The 21,042-nt window shown below is 46.4% G+C and overlaps 1 protein-coding gene across 1 annotated transcript in view; it reads left to right on the forward strand.

Moving 5' to 3' along the window:
* The first annotated feature begins 16,863 nt into the window (after nucleotides 1-16,863).
* FAS (Fas cell surface death receptor) overlaps nucleotides 16,864-21,042 on the forward strand; it is a 32,698-nt gene continuing 28,519 nt past the window's right edge. Inside the window, exon 1 of the mRNA XM_087863154.1 lies at nucleotides 16,864-17,324. Coding sequence (XP_087719280.1) covers nucleotides 17,295-17,324 — 30 coding nt within the window. The 5' untranslated portion in view covers nucleotides 16,864-17,294. The remainder of the gene's footprint in view (nucleotides 17,325-21,042) is intronic.

Raw genomic sequence — 21,042 nt, forward strand, 5'->3', positions numbered from 1 at the left:
ATTCCCCACTGAGCAGAGAGCTTGACACGGGGCTTGATCCCAGGGCAGACACTTCACCAACTTAGCCACCCACCACCCCCTTCCCCTTTCTAAAGCAAAATAGATTGTGTCATCCTGGTTCATCGATTTAGCAAGTACTCACGGATTTGAGGCAGTGTGCCCCCCCTCCCGTGGGCTCTGTCTGGGATGCACCGCTGTGCTTACCCCCCCTTTCCCTGTGCCCCCCAAAGCCTCTCTAACATGGGTTTTTCTCTCTTCTGGTACAAAGCACATGACCTGCATGAACCTCAAGTGGCCCCTATTAATTCGCAGACATTTGAATAAAATCTGTATTCATTTCTGCAACTGTACCAAAGTCACGTGGCTGCCTCGGTTTTCGTCAGGCCAAATGCAACGAGATTTATATGCACATACACGCACGTTACCCGTGTTTTGCATATTTACATAAACATGGATCTTTTGAGCTTTTGATTTTTGTTAAACTTCCAAAGTGGGACTAAACCAGGCATTGAGGTGAACTGTAAGTATAGCCTGATTAAAGTAATATTTCATTTGGCTTGAATCTTTGTAAAGAAACAGACTCCCAAGACCCCTATTTAGTAAACCCTTAGCAGAGAGAAAAATGTTCTTGGCCTTTTCCCCAAAAATAGATGTCCAAAGAATTTGCACTTTGACCTTCATGCTTGCTTTATGCTTTATGTATTAAAGATCAGATGAAAACTAACGTCCTACCAAACTAATTTGAAAATACGGAAAAAACAATTGCCATTGCATGTAACATATTAAATGTCGGTGGTCTTTTTCAAAATGAATTCCTCTGGTAGCCAGATAGATCAGTTAATGGTTATTAAGTAATAAAAATATTTTCATGAATTCCACCTGACCATTGATCTTGGCATTCATGGCTCACTTAAGACTCTGGTAAAATGAATCTCTCTCCTTCTAATTAGGAAGCGTTTTTGGGAAGCTGACCAATGCTCTGATGTTGTGGGGTCAACAAGTATGTGGAATGTTGCCCCCCCTTTGAAATAATATTCCCAGTGATTGCCAGGAGCAGGGTAACTTTCTGGGACAGAAAGCAGAGGGTTATAGGTGGTTTAGGACTCAGTCTCCGGAGTTAGCTGAGCTCATTTCAAGCCCCAGATCAGCGACCTGCTGACTATGTACCTTGGGCAATTTATTTCACCTCTCAAAACGGCATCTTTAAAGTGGGGAAAATGCTAAGGTTATTTTGCAGTGAAATGAGATATTGCAAATTGTTTAGTACAATGTCTAGCATGTAATTAGTGCTCAGTGCATTTGACTATGATTACGGATTGTGTTCATATCACATTAAATTACCAACTGAAATAAAAACAAAACTGATTTACGTCATCAGTTTTAAAAAAGACAACTATCAAGTGAGAGCAAACAGTAGTACTGCCTTCACTAAATTTTTTTAATCTTTGAACATTTGGGTATTTTAAGGTTTGTGAAGAAGATTGCTAAATTTATAGAAAGGGGTGTGATAAATCAGAGGCAGAAGACTCCTGTCTGGAGAAGCTGAGAAAGACACCAGTTCCGTGATTTTTTTAGGAAACTAAAAATACTGAAGGTGTTTCTGGTTGGGGCTCGTTACAGATGAGACAGGGCGAAATTGTCCTGTCGCCCCTGGTCTCCCCAAGGTTTGGTGAGTCAAGGATCTCAGGTGGTAAGGCAGGGCAAATATAGGAAGGGACACGGAGCGAGAGAAGGCAGCCTGCGGGAAACCAGCCTGCGGGCTCCAGGCTCTGCAAACTGGGGCCGGGCCTGCTTCTGCCTTGGGTCGCGAGCTGCATGAGAGCAGGCCTTTTTTTTCAGCTTTGCTCCTTACTGCATCTCCAGGGCGTAAAACAGTGCCCAGCACATGGTGGGCTCTCAGTAAATATTCTAGAATAAAAACAAGGCCACAACCTGGGGGCTACGAGGACGTGAAGGTAGTGACAGCCTTAGTAAGCCTTAGCTGGCCACTTACAGCTTCCGAGGTTCACCATCCTTAGATCTGTCTTCTCCCCTTCGATGTGGGGAGTGTTTAGTGTACTTTTAGCACGCAGTACTAATACTATAGCACTAATACCACAGTACTACACCATAGTACTATACAGGTATATTTCAGTGAGTTCATTCAGAATCAATATTTATAACAGAGGCCTCATCTGGCTCCTCTTCATTCGATTCTCAAATTAATTGTAGCCAAAATCTGGGATCCTTCTCAAGCTTGAGGCCAGGGCCAAATGGCCCAGCCACAGAACCTTATGTCTTTTTTAAATTAAGACTCCATCACAGATTATTATTATAAATTAAATGTAGTAATTATAATGTATTATAGATAATATTTAGCTAATAGATATATAGATAATATATAACTAATATATTAATTAAGTGATATTATTACTAGGCCAGAGTAAAGATAGGAGGGCAGAATTACTGTTAATTATATTCAAGATTTGTTACAGACATGTTAGTTGTTTTCAAATCACCGAAGAAGTGGCTTTTAGCTATGGAATTATAGAATTTGAGAGCCAAAAAGCTTGAATGAGATCAGTACAATGAAACAGCTATTTAACTGTGATTAATATCACTGTCTTTCTCCATTTTGCATGATTCTCAAAATGAACCAATGTGTTGACCTCAACCCTATCAACCCCTTTGTTTGAGACTAAATATAATTAACAGTAATTCAGGGATACTGTATTGTAATATTTAAAAATACATGCTAAGGATTGAGACTGTAATTTTAAATCAATGGAATTATATTCTACTGATGTTTCAAAATGTGTATTCTTAATGAAAAAGCTATGATAGTGACAAGGCAAGAAACAACAATTGTTGGAGAGGATGTGGAGAAAGGGGATCCCTCCTACATTGTTGGTGGGAATGCAAGTTGGTACAGCCACTCTGGAAAACAGTGTGGAGGTCCCTTAAAAAGTTAAAAATTGAGCTACCCTATGACCCAGCCATTGCACTACTGGGTATTTACCCCAAAGTTACAGATGTAGTGAAGAGAAGGGCCATATGCACCCCAATGTTCATAGCAGCATTGTCCACAATAGCTAAATCGTGGAAGGAGCCGAGATGCCCTTCAACAGATGACTGGATTAAGAAGATGTGGTCCATATCTTACAATGGAATATTACTCAGCTATCAGAAAGAACGAGTTCTCAACATTTGCTACAACATGGACGGCACTGGAGGAGATAACGCTAAGTGAAATAAGTCAAGCAGAGAAAGACAAGTATCATATGATTTCTCTCATCTATGGAACAAAAGAACTAGGAAGATCGGTAGGAGAAGAAAGGGATAAAGAAAGGGGGGGTAATCAGAAGGGGGAATGAAACATGAGAGACTATGGACTCTGAGAAACAAACTGAGGGCTTCAGAGGGGAGGGGGCTGGGGGAATGGGATAGGCTGATGATGGGTAGTAAGGAGGGCACGTATTGCATGGTGCACTGGGTGTTATATGCAACTAACGAATCATCGAACTTTACATCAAAAACCAGGGATATACTGTATGGTGAATAACATAACAAAAATATTATTATGGGAAAAAAAAGAAAATTTTGAACAGAATGCTTGAAAATATCTCACGAAATAAAGCAAAATGGAACTCTCCAGCTACTAGGGTAGAGTTGAGGGTTGAATATTGAATACTTATTTCTTTTATTAAACATTGTTAGACCTTCTCAGAGGCTTAAACCAATACCAGCGTTTGTGGAGATGTTTACATTATCCGAAATGCTTGCCACTGGTTTTGGTAATGTTGCCTACATCCCCCAGATTCCTTCGGATGAGTAGCAATATATATTCCCATGGACCCCGAAGCAGAAAATATATTCCTTGCATCTTTGGTCCCGAGTGAATTGGTACTTTCATGGGCTGAATTATTAAAAACCTCAAAGAAGCCCCTACTCTCCCTTTCACATAAATAGGTGAAGCTGAAAAAATATAACTGTCAATGTATTTGTCAGAAATCTGCAAATCTGCACGATCTTGTGTTCTGTGGACACTGGGAGAGCCTCTGTCACATCTGCTCTGACCTGTCAGCCTGTCAGCAAATGGTAGGAGAGAGAAAGGATTCTGTTCCGTGGGGACCCAACCACAAAGGAAAGAAGAAATGATGCCCAGTCAGGCTCACACCGGTGCATTAGAACATCGGCTCACACCGGTGCATTAGAACATCAGCTCACCCTCCTGCCAGGGAACCCACAAAGTCCAGGGCATCCCAGGACTGCCCTGTGAAAGGTAGGTGGTCAATGTGAATCATCTCTCCCACTAACAGAGGCTAAACTGTTTCACCCCAAGAGGCAGTGTCTCCATAAAGCCTTCCATGACACCTGAAGCTAGAAGCAACCCTCAGGCTCCTGGTTCTCTTAGCAATTTCGCCTCACTTTTAGTAATAATAACACCAGTAGGAACTGCTATGCATCCAGAAATCCTGTGTCAGATGCCATGGGACATCCTTTTCACCAATCACCTGTACCCTCATGCAAGCACATAAAGTATATCCTGTTGTGACCACCTCTTTACAGACGGGAAGCCAAAAACTCAGAAAAACGAAGTAACTGCCTGTGCCTACGTCATTAATGTGTGTGGAGTCCATGCTGATAGCCCGTGGATTCTACTGGCCTGCCTGCATTCTTCTAGGTGGCAGGACCCATATCCCCCTCATCTCTGTATCCTAAATCTTTCTTCTCTCTTGCCACTGCAACGATAATGACTTGCCCAAAAGTCAATAAATATTTTTGAAATGAGAGCCCAGGAGCGAACCGGTCTTCAGGGGCGCACCTGCACCCGGACACACTGGCGTATCCCGGCTTCCTCGCGGAGGAACATGAACGTGGCAGATAGCAGGGGGAGCTATTAGCGCACAGAATGAAAGATGCGAAAGTTGTCTCCGTAGACCTGTACCTTCGGAGTCATAAACCAAGTGAAAAGCAAGCTGTGGTTGGTTTTCAGGGTGACCTGGAGAGCTCCTCTTGTCCTTCACCCTGTTTACTAAGCCAACTCTGTTTCATTTCTACACCCAGAATCCTAGCATCTTCCCTAAGATAACAGCGGAGAAAGAGTAACACAGGGGAGCAGTCAGTGCGGGGAAACGTGGCTCCTACGCAGAAGTTTCAGTCCCACGAGGATCTAGCGCCCGACAGCCTCCGTGAACGCACGTGCGCACGCCGTGCTCCCCTTGTCCTCGTCTACAGCCACACGAAGCAAGTTGTCTCCCTGCCGCCTCTGTTTACCGGAGGAAAAAGTAGGATGAGCGGAGGCCGAGAGAAAAAAGAAGTAAAGAACTGATGAGCATTCAGCGCTGGGCACCAGGGAGAAAGGCGTCCGGGACCCCATGTTGTTCTGTGTTTCGGCTCATGGTCCTCTGCCTGCGACGCTGAAACACCAGGGCCCATTCAAACCACAGGCTCTTTAGCGGCTATGAAGCTGGTGCTAAGGCGCCACACTGGTGTGGGGGAGGGAGGGAGGCGAGAGCTGGAATAAAGGGAAGGAAAAAATGGGGTCAGCGAGTTTCCAGGCTCTGCAGCAGGGAGAGCTTTGGCAGCCCTGTGTCCTGAGGCAGCCAGGCCTTGCGATTCATCACGGACCAGATGCTTGCTGACTTCAAAGAGAGACTTTCACTGGAACAAGCCAGCGTTCAGAAGGGATGACAGTCTGCCGAAATAATTGTCAAGAACTCTTAAAATGTAGCCTACTCATCTTGGGATGATATTAAGCTCTGGTTAGTGTAGGTGGCAGTAACTCTAATTAACAAAAAAAAACAAATGAGAAAGCGAGCATGATCGTCTCTAGCTGAGGCTAATGTCTCTCTCTGTTTCTCTCTGTCTCTGGGTCGGTCTTTCTCTCTCTCTCCTTTCTATTGTTGATGATGACACTGCTGTTTTTCTGAACACGTCTGTCATCCCTGAGAGATGGGGAAGGGCAGCATGGATGTAATTGTTTTGATTTTTCTATCAAAAATCAGAATGGGGCGCCTGGGTGGCTCAGTGGGTTAAAAGTCTGCCTTCAGCTCAGGTCGTGGTCCCAGGGTCCTGGGATCCCCATGTCAGGCTCACTGCTCAGCAGGGAGTCTGCTTCTCCCTCTCCCTCCCCCTCTGTGCTCTCCCTCTCTCTCTTGCAAATAAAAAAAAAATCTTTAAAAAAAATCAGGACAAAATTCGAACTCCATTCAATCAGAAAAGGTTAAAGCTGTTTGGCGTTGTAATCTGCCAGCCGTCTAGTCCTGACTCCACAATCCAGTGACAGGTGAGTCCATGCAAAAACAGCAAAGGTCATTTCCAGCTCTGTGTCCTCATCACACACCTCCTCACATGTGTACAGAGCTCCTGGAAGACTTTGGAGTAGGCGCTGGAAATACGGAGTGATGGAAGGTATGCTCCCTACCTTGAAGGAGCTTCCAACCTAATTACGAAGATGGACAGACACAGGAGAAGCACAGCGCGGTTGCTAAGGCTGTGGGTTCACAAAATGGCCAGATGGGCCCAAAGTCCAACATGGGCCTCTTTCCACTTGAAATTTCATTTTATCTTTTATTTTGCTCCCTGATTCCAATTTCCTCTCCCTTCTAGTCTAGGATGGAAAGTGAAGAGCTCAGTTGTAGACACAAGAAAAGTTCGAGGTGATAAGAGGGAAATGGGCAAAAATTAAAAATGGCGCACTAAAAATGTAAACGTAAGTCAGAGGGCACTAGGTAAGCAGCAGGGCATCGGGCGCAACCAGGGTGAAGACGCAGGGAAGGAGATCACCCCAACATGGGTGTCTGGTGAACCAAAGACGAGAAACGTTTCTCCAGGCAAGGAGAGGCCAGGGCTGATGATTGCAACCACTCTACTGTGCTGTCTGCACTGGCCTACAAGCCCAGGGTGGGGGGCCATGCCTGCCCTGCTTACCGCTCGCTATTCCTAGGGCCTGGCTCAGTCCACGCCACGAAGTAGGTGCTCATACATTTTTATCTAATTAAGGAAGATTGTTGAGATCCAGACTGAAGCTCAAAGCCTCCATTCAAAGACTGTGGAACATAATGGCCTCTTTTCAAGCAACTCGCTTTCTGATCAGTATCTAAAGTCAAGGGTAGTTGGGGGGCAATGACAAGTAAGAGTGGAGTAGTTCAATTCCAGGTCCATATCGATTTATCTGAAGTGGAAATTTTTAAAGAGAGAGATACTTTTCAGAGACTCCACATAGGAAAATCGGTCTCACTCACTCCTCAAGAGCGTTGAGAAAGTTCTAAGTTTGGGAAGGTTGTGATGGGTGGGAGCCAGTCAGGGAAGGCTCCGAGTTTTTAATTTGGAATTATAGGAAAAGTGGGAGTTGGACTGTCAAAGCGGGGAAAGAAGGTCCTTCTGGAGGGGTGGTTTGGATGACAGGGTAGGGACAGGATGTGGGGAGGCAGAGTGTGAGGAAGTCAGCATGAGCAAAGGGCAAGATGACTTACCATCCAACTGGGAGTGGGGTCAGTTGGCAGAGGGAAAAATTAGGAGACAGATTCGATGGTTCCAGAGAGTGTCCCAGCAACACTGGGTATGTGCAGTATTGTAGGTTGTGTGTTGCAAGGCTTTCAGACCGGCTCTCTGTTAAAAAAAAAAAAAAAGCATAAGTCCAACCATCTCGATCACTGAGAAGGTGGAGATACGGAGATATTGTGCGAAGATCACAGGCTGTAGAGACAGACAGACCTCGGGCCCTTACTTGCCTCGGGAACCTGATCCAGTCACCTGTGCACGTGAAGAAGAAAAGTCACTCTTCTCTCACAGGCTTGGAAATCGGAATTAAATGAGATCCTACTCGTAACAGGGGTTGTGAAAGGGAACGCTCAGTTAGCACGTGCTGGCTCAGGAAGAAGGTGGCCTGTTGTCAAATGCAAGAAGCGATTCGCTGTCTGGTTCAGACCCCGGCTCTGCAGCTTGCTCGCCCTGTGACCAGCTCGTTAGCGGCTTGGGACTTACACCGCCCTCTGCAGCGGGCACAAGGACACCCACCTCCCAGGGTCTGTGTGAGCGGTGAATGCAAGCATATTTATAAAGCCCTTAGAAGACTACCTGGCTCATTTTAAGGGCTCTAAATGTGTTAGATATTATTACAAAGTGATCAAAACTGCATGGACACTGGGGCGCCTGGGTGGCACAGCGGTTAAGCGTCTGCCTTCGGCTCAGGGCGTGATCCCGGCGTTATGGGATCGAGCCCCACATCAGGCTCCTCCTCTATGAGCCTGCTTCTTCCTCTCCCACTCCTCCTGCTTGTGTTCCCTCTCTCACTGGCTGTCTCTGTCTCTGTCAAATAAATAAGTAAAATCTTAAAAAAAAAACCAAACTGCATGGCCATTAATGCCTTTTAACATAAAAGACAATGGACTTTTAGATGAGAGATTCTACTGAGCTTAGTTTTTTGCGGGTTTTTTTTTTCTTTTTGAGATTTTATTTATTTGACAGAGAGCACAAGCAGGGGGAATGGGAGAGGGAGAAGCCACCAGCCTCTGAGCATGGAGCCTGATGTGGGGCTGGATCCCATGACCCTGAGATCATGACCTGAGCTGAAAGCAGATGCTTAACGACTGAGCTACCCAGGTGCCCCTAGAGCTTATTTTTGTTTTGGGGTTTTCTTTTCTCTTCTCTTCTTCTCTTCTCTCTCTTTTCTTTCTTTCTTTCTTTCTTTCTTTCTTTCTTTCTTTCTTTCTTTCTTCTTTCTTCTTTTTAGAAGAGAAGAGTACAGACATAAAAGGCAGAGTTTGTGGCACAGAACAAGATACATGTCCCCACGACAGAAATAAAGAAGACAGAGATTCACTGAGGGGGGAATTTATGGACATTTATGGTCACATTATTCTGATTGGCTGAGGGAATCGGCAGGCTCCTGGCCAGTTTTCTTACTGTTCCCAGAAATAAAAGCTCAGCCTGTTTGAAAATGAACTAGGTTTGCTTTTCTTTTTCTTGATAGGAAGAACTTATTTATATAGTCAAAGCAGACTTGTTTCTGCTAAGTAAAAATTTGGCCTGAGTAGTATAATATGAAGGTAAATGGAAACTGGATACAAATACATTTATTAACTTATTATGACCTCACTTAGTTTGTGGATTTTCCTAGATGCCCCACGTATTATCATAAAAGAGGTACTCGAATAATAATAAAACTGGCCAAAATGGTAAAAGTGGACTCAGTTTGCTTTTATCTCTAGGAGATCAAACAGCTGGGTGGATGGGTGGTTTCTCTGAGCTGGCTGGTCCCTCCCCAACCCAAGTGCCCCCTCCAGAGGGTGTTACTGACGTCAGCACGGGAGCTTGTGAGAACTACAGGATTTCACACTCCTCTTCAGACCTACTGAAACAAAATCTGAATTTTTAAAAAAGGTTTATTTATTTATCAGTTTGAGAGAGAGAGAGCAAGCACAAGCCATAGGGGAGGGGCAGAAGGAGAGGGAGAAGCAGACTCCCCGCTGAGCAGGGAGCCTGACTCTGGGCTTGATCTTGGGGCTTGATCCTGGGATTCTGGGATCATAACCTGAGCCGAAGGCAGATGCTTAACAGCCTGAGACACCCAGGCTCCCCCAGAATCTGAATTTTTATAGTATTGCCAGGTGAGTCACATTCACATTAAGATTTGGAAAGCTTTGAGTTAGAGGGTGGAGTTACGGCCACGCGATCTTAGTTGAGTCTTTATTTCAATACAATTTGCACAAGCAAGAGCTGTGATTTTTAGAAGAGAAAATAGATATAAACACAGCAAAGTTTCTTACTTGATCGAATTATTCAGCACAATAAAGTATTCCCTTAGCTCACGAAATTATGGTCTCAGTAAATAAAGCCTGAAATTTAAGCAGATAAAATGACAGACCTGTGACATTCATCAACAGGAAACCGTGTGTTCAAGAGAACAGCAAAACAGTCAGGTTTGACACTTCCTCGCGGGGTTTATGTCTCAATCAAAAAGCCATTGATGTAACTTTTTTAAAGAGGAAGTGGATCCAGCAGGGACACCATGAGATTTTTCTCGACACCTCGTAACCACATGATACTGGGCCAGTTGTTACAAGTTGCTGCTGTGAACGGGGATGGTCCCAGGACCTAGTTCAGGGGTTAGCTGGGAGGTTTGGACGAGTTAACAGGTATGCAAAGAACACGCCAAGGCCCCCAGCACCATATGAGTATTAAATGTTACTATTGGTGATACCTCATTTTTGTTTCATTTCACAATTCCTCCCAATCTCCCCCTTTTCAGGGTTTAAGTAAAAATAAATCCAAAGAAAAATTTTAAAGAATTTTGATAAACCCCTTGGATGACTTGGAGACTCCTAGGGGATTTCAAGGCCAGGGTGGTAGGGTATACCTGCCTCATATCCTTCTTCCGTGGGAAGGCTGCTGGAAACATCTGTCTCCCTTAGTCTGCTATGATCAGGGAGTCAGGCTGACTCGTCATCCTTGTTGCCTGGATTTAAAAAAAAAAAGGTCTCAAGAACATGGGTTTGTGAAGAAGGTGGTTTTGGATGGTAAAAACGCCTCTTCCAACCTTGTGTGGAAGGAGGGTTATTACCAGCCTCGTTCCGTGGAGTTGGTCCAGCTCTGGCTCTAAGTAGTGCTCTTTGGATAATGATGTTGAGCAAACACTTGTCAAACTCCAGGAAGCTGTAACGTCAGGGAGAAATTTCTAACCATCAGAAAGTGTTCTAAAATGGAATGAGCCACCTCGGGAGGCAGTGAAAGCCAGCGCTGGAAGGATTCAAGCCAAGGCTGGGTCTCCAGAGCAGAGCTGGACTCAAGTGGGAAGGACCACGCTGCAGTCCCTGGGGTCCCTTCCACCCCGAGAGTCCGTGCCTGCAGGTCTGAGGCTGCGAAGGGGTCAGAACACCCATGAAGAGCCTCAGACTTAGATTCTTGATATTAGCCTCAAATGAGAGTCTGCACTGAAGTTTTAACACTTGAGATACCCCACAGTTTTTGCCAACCCACTTTGATGTTTGTGTTGATTGTTGCTTGACTTTCAGGCACCAGGAGAACTTCCAAAGGCAGATGGGGCCCAAGCTCTCTGAGCCAGACTTTTCTTGATACATGCACATAAATCTCTGGGGTCCACTGTCCCCTTGACCCATGCTTCTGTTTGGCCCCTTCTTTTATAAGAAATCCAATCCAACCAAGCATATTGTGATTGTCCACAAAGAGAGGACCCATCAAACAGGGCTCAGTGTAGAGTCTTTCTTTGGGGGGAAAAACAGCAACAACAACAACAACAAAAAACCCCTCATCAGACAGATCTTTCCCAAGTCATCCCTCCTGAGCCTACATTGATATCACCTCCCTGAACTCTACCTTGACCCATCTCTCCCCACCAAATATCCTCACTCTCACTGTCAGTCTCCCAGCACCTTCTCATTCAAGGCCAACCCCTCCCAACTGGCAGACTCCTACCATGTGACAGTCATGAGAGTTTCCAGAGTTATTTCCTTTCTAGAAGGTGCTGTGTATATGGCAGGAGGGGGTGCTCAGAAATTTAAAGCAAGTTTAAATCCTGTGTCCATGTCTCTCTCCCTTTGGGGGGCATTTCTCCTTACCGTTGTGAACAATTTCATAATAACCATTTAGGCACCTCACAAAGCAGATTATTAAGATATTTGTTCTTTCCTTGGTCAATACCCTCTTAGTGGAAATGAACGAGTAGATGACCCAGAGAGCACAAACAGGGCACAGGTTGCATTTAGCTTCTCATGAAAACTTTGGGCCTATCTGAATGGTCACATTATGTATGGGGGGAGAGAGAGAGAGAGAGAGAGAGAGAGAGAGAGGCATCTCTGAACTTCAGACCAGACCCGGTCAGAGGTGACAATGGATAGTCATGGGAACAAAAGGTCTGATCCCGTGATTCCTTTCTAGGTCTTTCCTCAAAAAATGTGAAAATGCTATTTTCTCTGTGGAGAAGCCAAGCAGATAGGCCACGGGCAATGCTGTGTTCTCTTACCTCGTGAGAAGGCAGAAAGTTCAGAAAACCAAAGGCACTGATACCGGTAACCGTGAGCACAGCCCCCACATGTTGTCATCTGTAAAATGTACTGGTGACCCCCACGGTCTGGAGTGGACCATTTGCAAATTGCAAAAATAAAATAAAATTGAATTACAAAATGCAAGGCCAATACCTAGGCAAATCCTTGCTTCTCGAAGGGCTTATGTTAACTTGAGGCCGACAGAGGTTAAATATTAAACAAAGCTTCTTCCAGTTAGCGAAGTAACAAGGGTTAAACCCCATGGGCCTATCCTTGTCACTATTCTGCATTCGTTGACCAAGACCATCTGCTGCAGAAAACCATCTACTTCTCCCTTCTGTGCAAGTGATGTGTGCTCTAGACTGGCCTCCAGCCCTCCCCCCGCCCCCCACAGAGCTCTCTCCTCCAACACCCCATTTGCTCTCCCTCTGGTTCTGCTCCCTTTCCCCTTTCCCCACCCACTGTCTCCCTTAAGCTGACCCAGCCACTCTAACAGGGAAAGGCGGGTGCCTGGTAGAGGGGTGCCTCTCACCCCGCCAGTCCAAGGACTGCTCCTCCCCCCACACTGCATAGCACCTCTTCTGGCTTCTGCACCTCGCCTCCCTTCCAGTCTCCTGGGGAGGGCCTGAGGCCCAGACTTGCTGGTCTTTCCCTGGCAGTCACCCGAGGGCAGGCAGGAAGACCAAAGCAGACAGAAGGCACTCCTGCTTCCTCGATCAACTTCATCAGAAGTATGGTGGCCTTACCATGGGCTGGTTTGGGAAACTATTTCTAGTGGCACGTAAGCAAATTATTTCATTTCAATAGTTGTAGATTTATGTTTATGGATACCCTCTGTCTTTTGTAAAGAATGCTGATTTTCCATTTATGGTGATATTACAACATAATGTTTTGTTTTAAAAATAAAGTCAGTTGATTTAAAAACGTATATTGTTAAAGAACAGGACAAGTGAACCCCAGAAATGGCAGAAGGAGGACGGAAGCTTGAGAAACATTGCCTTCATCTCAGCCTTCGATCTCTTCCCCCGGAAAACAGCACTTCTTGGAAAGCGTCCCGATTTTGCCAGGGGCTAGGTCTGGATGGCAGGAGGAGATCACACTTCTCAAGGGTGCTTGTAGGGCGCCCTGGATGCAGAAACAGCAGGAGAGGATGGCCCCACCGCAGCCCGAACCCAGGCCTACGGAGGAGCTTTTTCTCCAACGCCTTGTTGCCTGCATGCTCCCTGCATCGTGGCTAGTACTGTCCAAATGTTCTTTAATCCAGCCTTCAGGGTCTTGCTCAAGAGGTAGGCTAGGATACCACTGTTCACAGTGGGAGAACTTGGGGACTTGAACAGCAAGCTCTGCATCTCTGTGGTCAAGCCTTCCAGCTCTGGCCCCAGGCTCCAAGAGCTTTGCCTTGATCTGCACTTTCAGGCCTGGGAACACATTCCTACAGGAAGTAGTGTAGGAAAGGTGCTCCAAGCCATTTAACTTGTCTTGCTCTCCATCTGAACTTTGACCCAAATTAGCATCTCGCACTCCCCATTTAGAAAGGGCAATGCCGAAGTATTCACTAGTATTCATTGAGTGTGTCAGGGCCAGGGCATCTGTTATTTCTTTAACCCTGTAACACAGAACACGTTCTCAGGGAGATGAAAATGTCCATGTGATCAGGTTTACCGATTACCTCTCTTCCGTCGCCCAAGAACCAAGATATGTTTCTTGTAATTGATAGAAACAATGTTCCATTTTGCCTCTTGACTGATGTGGTATTTGGCGCCCTCTACTGGTAGAAGTGCTTCGGTGGCGTGGAATGCCTAGATCTTGGGCCATCTCCAGAGGCTCCTTTAGGCCATTACGCTGACTTGCACCTGAAAATGTAAGCGTAAATTTGTAACAACTAATCCGGGTACCAGAGGACTTCTTATGCTGATCATAAGGTCTGATGATACGTCATTCAGGATGCTTTTAGTTGCAAGAATCTGGCTTAAGCAAACATTGAGAATGTAGCGAGTTGGGTAACCGGGTGCTCCGAGGTTCCATTTCAGCACCAAATCAATCCAGAATTCAGGTGATCGGCCAGGCTCCGCCTTTCAGCGCGGTTTCTGCTCAGCAGGAGTGGACTCTGCCTTCAGCCCTGGCAGGGTCCACATGCTCTCCACAACCACGTCAGTTCCATATGTCACATATTCCCACTTCAAATCCAGTAGAGAAGGAAAAGTGTTTGTGTCCTACTGTTTTCAGCAAAGCTCACAGGGTTCATGCCAACAGAATGTGATGGGCTGATTGCTTAACCAAATGGAGTTCCCTGCCTGCTCCCTCCACCCACCTGCATACGCACACAGGCCCTAGGATGGTTAATTTTATGTGTCAACCTGGTGAGGCTACAGGACCCAACTATTTGGTACCATTCTAGATGTTTCTGAGCAGGTATTTTTAGATGTGATTAACACTTAAATCCGTAAACTGTGAGTAAAGTCAGGTTCTCCATAATGTGGGTGGGCCTCATCCAATCAGTTGAAGGTCTTCCCCGGAGAGAGAGAGAGGGAATTCTGCCAGCAGACTGCCTTTCAATTCAAACTGCCCTCCTTCCCTGGGTCCCCAGCCTGCCAATTTACCTTGCAGATTTTGGATTTGCCAGGCTTTATAATCACATAAACCAATTCCTTAAAATACATCTCTCTCTCACTAGATAGATAGCTATCTCTTACTGCTTCTGTTTTTCTTGAGAACTCTGACTAATACAGCCAGCCACATCAAATAGTTGAAAAGAAGAAAGAGTGACAATTTTTGTAAAGGCAACTTGGAAGTGCCATTCCTAGGAAGACAGAGAAAACACATAGATAAAGACTCACGGCTGCTCACTACAGTTGGGAATTATTACAATCAACTTACCGCGATTTAGTAAGAGCAATTCGGTTGATAACAATTTTTTAAAACATCAGGTCCATGAGGACAAAAAATAAAAGTGGTTTTGGTGCTGAAAATGTATTGAAGGTTTTCTTCCCTCCAGTTTTTTTATACAGTCAGATGTATGTTTAAATGTTACTGAGCATGAGCTGGTGAGTGGCAAGGCTGTCTTCAGAGAAGAAACAAGCTTTAACCTGTATGGTGTGGCTGCAGTAAAACCATGTGATTGTCCAAAATATCTCTCCCACATCTGGTAAAGTGCCTGAAATTCTATGATTAAAATTGTATTTCTTTGCCCTTGAAGGGTTGGAGGCCCTAAGGAGGCCCTTATGTTAAAATAAAAATAACCTTTAGAAATGTTCAAATGGTTTTCCCTAGAACACCAGCATTCGTGAGGTGTTCGTTCAGCAGGGGCTCCTGAAAGGATCCCCTAAGGAAGACACATCAGTGTGGGCAACAGTCTGCATCATATCCCCTCTTACACAAAACATATTAGCATAGTAAAGGCTCTGAGAAGTCTTGGAAAAGAGACCTGTTTAGATTTTAAAATCTAGAATATTCTAAAAATCATTTGACCATGAAACACAGTCTTCCCACAAAGCTGCTATTACTATCTCATTGAAGCTGAGGGTAATTGTTGGGGTAGGAGGTGGGGGGGGGGCAGAAAGAGCAGGGCCCAGGAGCAAAAACATCTAAGTTTAATTCCTGGCTCCTCTATTGATTAACTAACCAACTTTGCCAATGTTGCTTAACTTCTTTTGGCTGCAGTTCTTTATTTGTAAAGTTAGTTTAATAATCACCCACCTCCCTGGACTAAAATGATCAATATTAAGTAAGGGAGAACCATTCGTGCAAGTTGCTGGCTCATAATTCACACTCAGGACATGTTGATTTTGTCAATTGTCCTCTCTCTCTCTCTCTCTCTCTCTCTCTCTCTCCTTCTTTCCTCCCTCCTTCCTGCTTCTTATGTTTTTTTTTTATTTCAATGAACTTTTTATTTAAGAATGGTTTTTGATATACAGAAAAGTTGCTAAGAGTCCCCTCTATGCCACCTCCCCACCCCATTCACTTCTTTTGTGTTTATTCTGTGTCAGAACAGCAGCTGGAAGGGGCCTGGCCCACCAGGGTCTGCACAGGACTCACTAACAATAAACTGCAAGGGGAGGCAGAAACAACCAAATCCACCCCTGCAAGTCTGGGCCTTAAGTGCAGGGCAACCCCGGGCCTTAAGTGCAGGGCAACCCCTACGGTGAGGGAAGGTGCCCAAGAGGGTGACTTAACCCAGGCTTTGAGGGGCTGAATAATCTTCCAAAAGAAAATGTCAACAAACAAGCCTGGCTAGAGGAGTAAGCCGGCCAAAGGGAGGAGGCTTGGAGTGTCCCTGATGGGGTGAACCCAACAAGAAGGAAGAGGGAAGAGAGGCTCAGAACTTGAGGAAGGTTGTGAAGAAATACTGAGTACTTCACTCCTGCCAGGCCTGGGAACTACTTTCAGAGTCACACTTTAGCGGTGTCATTATACAAACTTCCCTTCTGTAAAATTCTTGCAAAACCATCTGAACAGACAGGTCCATTGTTCCAAAACAATAGTGGTTTTGAGCTGTGTTAACCCAAGTACTGAAGAATTACAACTTTTTAAAAAAAGGAAATTGGCCAGGAAATAATGAGTAACAAAGGAGGGGAAGTCATCGTGAACGTTTAATGCGGCTGGAGCTGTGATGGGTCCTAACTACTTAGCTTTGTCCTCCTCTGCAGTGGTACAGGTGAAGGGATCCCCCCTCTTCAGAGTCCCCAGAGCGTCCTATCTGAACCTTTCCCTGGATGACTGTCACTTGGCATGGGGGTCAGGGGCGGTCGGTGGCCTCCGGGTGCAGCCACCGCACGCGAGCTGAGCAAGGCCGGGTCTTCCCCGGACGTTCCCAGCGAGCGTCCCAGGCTTGCGCGCGCAGAAGGACGCTGGGGGCGCCCCGCAGCTTCCCGGGGTGCGCGACACCAGCGTGGCCCGAGGACAGAGAGCCCGCTCCCGGGGCCCTCACCTGAACCCCGCCCGCCAGCCGCCCGCGGAAACGCCTCCGCACGGGGAATGCCGGTTTGTGCAACAAAGCCTGACCGCGGCCCCCACCCACCACCCCGGCCCCGCGCCGTCCGAGGGCGCACCTTCCACCCCCTCCCCAGACGCTCCCCGGCCGGGCTTCCCCCAGCGTCCCGGCCCCGGGGCCCGCCGGCCGAGCCCGCGCAGGTGCTCGGAGACTTCCGGGGAGCGAGGCGAGCGGCCGGGGCGGGCAGGGCGGTGAGCTGATCCCGGGCCGGCGGGGCTCGGGGAGGGGCCACGCGGCTGGCACTCCTCCCGGGGCTGCTGGCCGGCGGCGCTCGCAGGCGCAGAGGCGCTGGCTCTCCAGCGGGGCGCTCCGCAGCCATGTGGGGGACCTGGGCCGTCCCGTGTCTGGTGAGTGGCTCCGGCCCCGCGCCGGCGGGCGCAGGGCTGGGGGTGGGGCGGCCTGGCCGCGGGCTGCTGGGGCTCTCCGTGCCCGCGGGGTCTGGGAGCCGCTGCCTCCCCGCGCCCCTCCCCGGGGACGGCTGTGCGGGGCCCGGGCCGGGCGGGCCGGGAACGGAGGGGATCTTCGGGAGCAGCGCCGCTTGTCCCGCCGCACGTCGGCCCCGGGGCGGGGTGGTGACCGAGCCCCGGGTGGTGTGGGGGGGGGGCACAGCCCGCGCCCTCTGCGGCCGGTCCCCAGCGCGCGTTTTCCACTCGCTCTCAGATCTGGGGAAGAAAGCGGCCCCCGGGCAGTGGGAAACCTGAGACTTCAGACCAAACCGTTTCTTTCTCGGAAAAGTTATCTTGGGGCTGAATGCGCCTCTGGAGGCTTGTTTACCTTCTTATCACCACTCAGAAAAAGAAACTGTTCTTGTTTCCCTTCCGGGAATACTTCTCCTTAAGACCGTAAGTCACTGTCTCAGGTCTCTTCTCTCTTCTCCTCTCTTCTCCTCTCTTCTCCTCTCTTCTCCTCTCTTCTCCTCTCTTCTCTTCTCGTCTCTTCTCTTCTCTTCTCTTCTCTTCTCTTCTCTTCTCTTCTCTTCTCTTCTCTTCTCTTGCCCTTCCTTGTCTTCTTGCAGTCTTCTTCGCGCGCACCCATAAGGCCGGTCTGGGCCAGGGCGCTGGTACCTGCTGCCGGCGCGCACGCCCCCGCGCGCCTGCACTTGGCCTGGAAGCCCGGCCGCAGCCCCCTCCCTGGCAGAGTCCCCGGCGCAAAACTGCCGGCGTGGTGGCCAGTCCCAGAGACTCGGTGCATTTGAGTGCCGAAGCCCCCGAGAGTCCGTGGATTTTCATTTGATGGGGACCGGCCCCGAGTTCCGCGCACCGTGCCGGGACCGTGTGTCAACGGCGCGTCCGCCGCGGGCTGAGGGCGATGCCTTCATCCCCGTTTCACAGAGGGCCGGATGGAGGCCGGAAAGCTCAAGTAGCAGCCGAGCTCGCGCAGCGCGTCTAAGTGGCAGAGCTGGGACTTAATTTAGACTTATTTCCAAAGTCCAGGCAAGTTTGTTGATGGCACCTGGTTTCCAGACTACACCCAAAGTTGGAAGGAAAAAGGCAGTGATGTCTGGAACCATCTTATGATTGGGGAGGAAAAGAAAAACAAAAAACAAAACAAAACAAAAACACAATTCACTGGCTCTTTTGGAAGTACTGTGCAATAGCTGGGTTCCTTTAGAAACTCCTAGAGAAAATGTAAGATTCAAAATCGAACTATTTGTACAACTCAGACCGCTCTCTTTTCTTCCTGTCCCTAACCACTGCATTTTCGCAGTGTTGGTTACTTTGGAAAATCTCTCTTAGTTCTCCAGACAGCAGTACAAGTAAGCATAGCAGAATTATCAAAGCCAGGAGGGGGTTACACTTAGCATCTTTCCAGAGATGCATATTTAAAGCACCGAGGACACTTCGTTTTTCTGAAAGAATGCACACACACACACACACACACACACACACACACACTTGTGTATATTTTTATTTGTATGTACCTATTATTATAACATCTGTAATTAAACATTTATTATGTTTACATATAATATATGGCCTAGGAGATTAAGAAATTTAAGTTTTTTTTTTTTTAAAGATTTTATTTATTTATTTGACAGAGACAGAGACAGCCAGCGAGAGAGGAAATACAAGCAGGGGGAGTGGGAGAGGAAGAAGCAGGCTCACAGCAGAGGAGCCTGATGTGGGGCTTGAACCCACAACGCCGGGATCACGCCCTGAGCCGAAGGCAGACGCTTAACCGCTGTGCCACCCAGGCGCCCCAAGAAATTTAAGTTTTATTAAATAAAATTTTTAAATGCAGACAAATAATTCTTTCATCTGGAAACAATCTGACATGACCCTATCACTTAGATAATCACTGTCTACATTTTATTGTGTATATTCCCTTTGCCCCTCTGACATGACTCTTAAATTTATGCCTTGCGCCCACCACTAGCCCAATAGCACACCTTATTCTTAAGTTTCCAGGCTGTCTGTCGTGTCATCCGGTGTCTCCCGCAAACACTTGCTTTTGTGCCTTTGCACTTAGCAGTGCTTCCTTAGTAGTAGCAAGAATAATAAAACGGGGCGGGAGTGCTAATTACATGGAACACAGAAGCAGACTTGGTTTGACCAGTCAGTGGGCTGCGTGGGTGGGAGGGAGCTGCCTCCTTCTCTTGTCCTCCTTGTTTCTCTGGGGTCCTGGTCTCCGTTCCTGCCTGCTGTCCCTTACCTCTGTGCTTCCCTTCTTTCTATCCTCTTGGTGTTTGTTTTCTCTCCTCTAGTTCCTAGCCGTTGTGTCTGTGGTACCAAGAAATACGTTTGAAATCCCCAAACAATCACAAATGTCTGAAGGAGACTTTGAAAAAGAGTCAGACCTAATATAGAAATTTGTGTGAGAAATAGCTGTGGGCAATGCATCCTTCTCTTCTCTTTTCTTTCTTTCTTTCTTTCTTTCTTTCTTTCTTTCTTTCTTTCTTTCTTTCTTTCTTTCTTTCTCCCTTTCTCTCTTTCTCTCTTTCTCTCTCTCTTTCTCTCTTTCTCTCTTTCTTTTAGCACATAGCTCTGATAGGTTTTTATTTATACCATTGAGGCCTGTGGTCAGGCAGTTATTACATACTGAATTTCTTCTACATTTCTTAGAGCAGTTGTCTTCAAATTATGGTCAAGGGAAAGGAGAGGGCATTTGAAAAGAAACCAGTGTATTTATAAAGAATCCAATGAAAGATTTTTAGTGGAAAAATAAAGACAGTTGTTTAATTCCTAATTTAATCATTTTCCTTAAACCGGCCTCAGAAACGTGAAATGGGTTTTTTTTTAATGGGTTTTACTTATATCGCAAAGGACTTGAAAAGTTTTTAGACCAAAACAAAATTATGAAATGTAATTTAAAACAATAACAACCTGGAGGGAAAAACACCAATTTATAAATGATGGCAAGATGGGGAGGCAGAAATGAAATTGGTACACGGAGCCCAGCAGGGCCACTGTGAGATGAAGGAAGTCTCCTCTTGTCCATCTCTGACATACAGTTACCACCCCTAGTGGCAAATTAGAGTTTAATGTAGAAAAAGAGGTTACATTTCTCTCCCTAAGTTTAGAGGGGGAAGGTGAAATAGTGAGAGGCAAAGGGGACCCAGGATTTGAGTGTAAGTCTCTTTGGGACACTAGGCAAGTAATTTACTCCTAAATAGTTCTTACAGTGGAACTGTCAGTATCTCAAAGGAATCTCTCCGAAGGCTTCTAGATGCTAAAGGGAAACCAGATGACTATAATACAACCGGCAGTTGGAGAAAATGGCCAACATTTAAGAGATGTTTAAAAACCTGAATAAGGAAATCCCCCACTTGAAAACCCCTAGTGAGCAAAGTGCCTTTTGGTAAATTATCTTGGGTCCCAAAAGTCCCTCAGTGAGCACATGTTTTGTAATAGGTACTGAAGACTATTACCTTATGATGAAAAATAATCAAAGGACACACTTAAAAAGTGGATCCAGAAATAAAAAGCAAATCGAAACCAAATTTAGGACAGTGAATCTCTTTCTTCTCTTTAAATAGATATATAGAGAGAAACTGACCAGATGATGTGAAATGAAAAGTAATTCTTGAAAATGTAAAGTTATTCCTTACTTTATCACCTAAAGCCA

Source organism: Ursus americanus, chromosome 6 (genome assembly GCF_024610735.1).
Source record: "Ursus americanus isolate L20-20 chromosome 6, mUrsAme1.1.p, whole genome shotgun sequence".
In the NCBI taxonomy this organism is placed as follows: Eukaryota; Metazoa; Chordata; class Mammalia; order Carnivora; family Ursidae; genus Ursus; species Ursus americanus.